General features: G+C 29.4%; 1 protein-coding gene across 1 annotated transcript; it reads right to left on the bottom strand.

Annotated features, from left to right (window-relative positions):
* Positions 1–2351: 2351 nt before the first annotated feature.
* On the bottom strand, positions 2352–4790 carry LOC124420342 (sal-like protein 1). Its single transcript, XM_046952825.1, has 2 exons — positions 4636–4790; positions 2352–4565 (listed from the first exon to the last, which is right to left on the bottom strand). The coding sequence occupies exons 1-2, from the start codon at positions 4756–4758 to the stop codon at positions 2355–2357; spliced, it is 2334 nt and encodes a 777-aa protein (XP_046808781.1). The 5' UTR covers positions 4759–4790; the 3' UTR covers positions 2352–2354.
* Positions 4791–5040: the final 250 nt, after the last annotated feature.

The raw sequence follows: 5040 nt of genomic DNA, 5'->3' as shown, positions 1-5040 counted from the left end.
TGTGATCTACGTTTCTATAGAAAAGTTGATCGCAATGTGATCCACATTTCTATAGAAAAGTTGATCACAATGTAATCCACATTTCTATATAATGTGATCATCCACATTTCTATAGAGAAGTTGATCGCAATGTGATCCACATTTCTATAGAAAAGTTGATCACAATGTGATCCACATTTCTATAGAAAAGTATGATCATCATTTCTATACAAAATGATTACTGCGCGATTAGCATTTATATCCAAAGATGATCAAATTTTTGTCAAGATTTTCAGAAAATAAAAAAAATTTGACCAAGATTTCTCTAGAGAAATTGAAGAAACTATGATCAACATCTCTATGGGAAAATTGATCAAACTTTGATCAACATTTCTATAGGAAGAATGATCAAACATTGATCAACATTTCTGTAAGAATATTGATCAAACTTTGATCAACATTTCTCTAGGAAGAATGATCAACCATTAATCAATTTTCCTACCAAAACAAGTGATCGAGCTGATTGATATTTTTATACAAATTATTTAAAAAAAATATTTCTTTTCAAAGTTTATGTCTTTTATTAAACGATTATTTTAAGTTTAACTATTAAGCCTTGATAAAGACAAATGTGGCCAAATATTTAAAGATTTATAATTCATAAATAAAAACTCTAAAGTGCTAAAAAAACAAAACCCAGTTGAAATTTAAAAAAAAAGAAAACACAATTTAAATAAAAAATGTTTTAAAATTGTAGAAAACTAAAGAACACATATCAAGTTTAATTGCAAACAGAAAACAACAACTATATTTAACAGAAAACTTAAATTTTTAGGTTAGAAGACAAATTTAAAACATATGTTTCTTTAAACAATTGAACAACTTTTAAGTGATCTTATCTTTTGTAATGCTAATATTTATGTATTTAAGTTCCTTTAATTTTTTTCTATAATTATAAATAATTATTAAAGCTTATTTAAGTATTTTTTTGTTTTAAATAATTGTATTTGCTTTGCATTTGTTTATTTAGACAACACATCAAACACTTAACTATTATAATGTAAAACTGCTATAATTAATTTTAAGAAAATGTTAAGTTTTTTTTTTAGTTTATGATAAAAATCATCCTTTTTTTTGAATCCAGGACTCTTTATGCTAAACAAGGGTTGTTAACAAACTATAAGTAATTTTAACGCCTTAACAACTGGTTGTTAATTATAGAAATAATCTGTTTATAAGTAAAAAGAAACAAAGTTTACAAACTATGGCCACACTCCTTACACTGGAGCAATAACTGGAAAGTATTTTATGTGTAAAAAAAAAATAATTAAAAAGACTTGTTAAAAAACAACTAAAAAACAAACTGTGGTATTGAAAACAAAAAAAAAAGTAATTTGTTAAACGTAAGAAAAAAAGCATGAGTTTATTTTGTACTTTAGATTTAAAAGAATTATGGAAAAAAAATGAATAAAAATTGAAAACACCAAATGAAACAGCAAAACAAAAAAGCAAAAAAAAACTGTCTTTTAATTTAAAAGTAATTCTAAAGTCTAGAGAAGACGATGAATCGGGAACTCGGAAAAGTTAAGCTAAATCATTGCAACTATGTGTGGATTCAAATCTACGGATTCAAATTATCAGAATGATTAAGAAAAGTTGATCACAATGTTATCTACAGAAATGTGTTCCACATTTCTATAGAAAAGTTGATCACAATGTGATCTACATTTCTATAGAAAAGTTGATCACAATGTGATCTACATTTCTATAGAAAAGTTGATCACAATGTGATCTACATTTCTATAGAAAAGTTGGTCACAATGTGATCTACATTTCTCTAGAAAAGTTGATCACAATGTGATCTACATTTCTATAGAAAAGTTGATCACAATGTGATCTACATTTCTATAGAAAAGTTGATCACAATGTGATCTACATTTCTATAGAAAAGTTGATCACAATGTGATCTACATTTCTATAGAAAAGTTGATCACAATGTGATCATTTGTGATCAAAATTTCTACGGAAAAGTTGACCAAACTGCGATCAATACTTCTATCATTCTGTAATTTACATTCTTATAGAAAAGATGATCAAACAGTGATCAACATTTCTTTAGAAAGGTGTCGTGGAACGATCCGATTCTTCGGCCAAAGTTTATCAACTCAGCAACAGCTAAATCAACAGGATTTTTCCCCAGGAAAGAACATCCGGTCTTAGCCAATCTGCTACAATAACAACATACAATGATGATCATTTCTATGGAATACACAAGATCAAAGGAATAGTTTCTTTGTAACAAAAACTTTATTTCAATTTTTCCAAAGAAATTATATTAAAACTATTTGAAAAAAATAAAATATTCACTTTTCCTCCTAATCCGGATCCTCACTGGAAAAACTATTTATATCACAAAGATTTGTTGGCATTTTCGTAGCCATTTGTTGTATACTCTTCGGCATAATAGCATTATTAATACCGGCTAAATTCTTTTTAATATTTTCCACAATTTCCTCATTATTTAAAACATTTTCTAAAGCATCTTGCCACATATAAGATTCCATAGTGGATGAAGTTAAAGAAGTAACATCATCATCATCTTCCTCAGCTTTAGCGTTAGTATTTTCAAACTTTTTTAAGGTTTGCAATATTTCGATACCATCTGGATCGGGATCGGAGACAGTAGAATAGGCAGGAGAATTGTGTACAGCATAAGCTTTAGAACGGCTTATATTTAAAGCTTCGGCAGCATTTTTATGTAAAATTTTATGTTTCTTATAATTGGAGGCATCGGCATAAGATTTGGGACATAGATTACATTTGTAGGGTTTTTCGCCGCTATGAGTGCGTAAATGTTTTGTTAAGGGAGACTTTTGTTTAAAATATTTATAGCAGTGAGGACATTGATATTTATAATCTTTAGGGGGTTTTATTAAAGTTACTGGTACCGGCTTTAAGGGATTATTGCGCAATGTTGGGAGTGTATTTAAAGGTGGCAATATTTCTATGTTTGTAATTAAAGGTTTGTTGCACAAGTTAATGGAGTTTTTCGTAGGATTTGTTAGACATAAAGTATTGCTTTGTGGGGATTTTTCAATAGGTTTTAACAGGGATGGTTTCGAGCAGTTATTAGCATTACTAGGCACTTGGGAAATGATTAAATTACTGGATTTGGCAGCGTTATTTGGAGTTCTACTTTGTTGAACTTTTGTTTTTGAAAGAACTTTGTTAGAAGTTTGTTTTGAAAAGATGTTTATATTGTTGAGTTTTGCAGCTGCAGTATTAGAGTTTAAGACTTCCTGCTGTGCAGTTAAGTTGTTTAAATTACAAATATTTCTTAGCTTAACAGGTCTTGAACTTATTTTAATAACTTTCCAGGATTTGGTGTTAGTTTCTTCATTTGTATTGGACATTTTAGAAATTTCCATGGTATTATCTTTAGGGGATGTTATATTTTTAGTTTGTTGTAACGTCTTAAAGTTATTTTCTATAATTTTCACTTGTTTTAAATGGCTTGAAGTTTTGAAGTCTAGACCAGAGCTGGAAGCTTCCGAAAGCTTTGAAATATTTATAAATTTGCCACCTTTAGTAAGAGTACTACCGCTGGGAAGTTCAAAATTTAAGATTTGATGGTTTTTTCTATGATCCTCATTTAAATGAAGTAAAGATTCCCCTTTAAAGGCTTTAGCACTTTCAGAGGATTCAAATGCCATTGATGAATTGGTATTAACATCTAATTCCATGGAATTTGTTGCAGCATCACTACCGACATTGATTGCTGAAGCTTCATATTTTGTTACAGACTTATTTTGCGAATCGTAGTCGCAATCCATTGACTGTGAAGTACATTCATTTAAAAACTCCTTTGCTACACATTCTACCTCATTTTCTGTAGTTTTCTCATTAGCATAAAAATTTTCTTCTTTTTCTCCAGAATTTAATGACTTTTTAGTTTCATTTGCTAATGAAGAACTATATTGAACATTAGTTTTTGTTGTATTTTGAAAAGATTTTGGCCATTTCTTTAAACCTAAAAGTTCAGAGGATTCTAAAGCCTTTAAGATATTGCTATCTATATGAACAGTGGCATTTTTAGGTAAATATTTAAAACGTTCATCAATACCATCCATTAGTACATTACTAACATCACTTGTTTCTAAAGTGTTAGCACCATTATTGTCCTGTAAATCAGTTTCCATCACAGCTTCATCCTCCCTCAAGTCTTGTGTATCAGTAGAACAATTATTGTCCAGTAAATCAGTTTCCATCACAGCTTCATCCTCCTTAAAGTCTTGTGTATCAGTAGAATACACTTCACCTTTAACATTCTTCAAATCATTAGAAAACTCTTGAAAATCCAAAGAAAAACTTAAATCTGTATGATTTTGTTCTAACTCCTGTGTTTGTTCTTCTACGACTTCGTTTGTAGTGATTTCCAAATGATTTTCTTTCAAACATTCATTGGAGCTTGCATCATTGTCCTCTTTAGTGTGGTTAAGGATTAAACTATTAATTAACTCTTTATTATGTTTAACTTTCTGATGATTCTTTAAATTTGTTTGATGTGCAAAGGCAAAGGAGCAAAACTATAAGAAAAATCAAATTTTACTAGAACTTCTTCTTTAAATTTTATTAAAAACCTAATTAAAAACTCACCTGGCATTTATACGGTCTTTCATTTGTATGAGTCCTAAGATGGATTTGCAGTTCATAGCGCAATACAAATGATTTCTTGCAGAAAACACATTCAAAACGCTTTTTGGGAATGTGTTTAGCCATGTGGTAATCAAGATTGAATTTGTACTTGAAAGGAAAAGAGATTATTTTATTATTAGAATAGCTCCAGTTCAAGTTCACTTCTGTTTAGTTCTAGCTCAGTTCCAGTTCAGTTCAAGTGCAGTTCTAGTTTAGTTTCAGCTCAGTTTCAGTTTAGTTCTAGTTCAGTTCTAGTTTAGTTTTAGTTCTGTTCTAGTTCTATACTAGTTCTGTTCTAGTTCTTTCTAGTTCTGTTCTAGTTCTGTTCTAGTTCTGTTCTAGTTCTGTTCTAGTTCTGTTCTAGTT

This window comes from Lucilia cuprina, chromosome 5, assembly GCF_022045245.1.
Source record: "Lucilia cuprina isolate Lc7/37 chromosome 5, ASM2204524v1, whole genome shotgun sequence".
Taxonomy (NCBI): domain Eukaryota; kingdom Metazoa; phylum Arthropoda; class Insecta; order Diptera; family Calliphoridae; genus Lucilia; species Lucilia cuprina.
The sequence above is the reverse complement of the archived record's forward strand: the minus strand, read 5'-3'. Positions and strand labels throughout refer to the sequence as shown.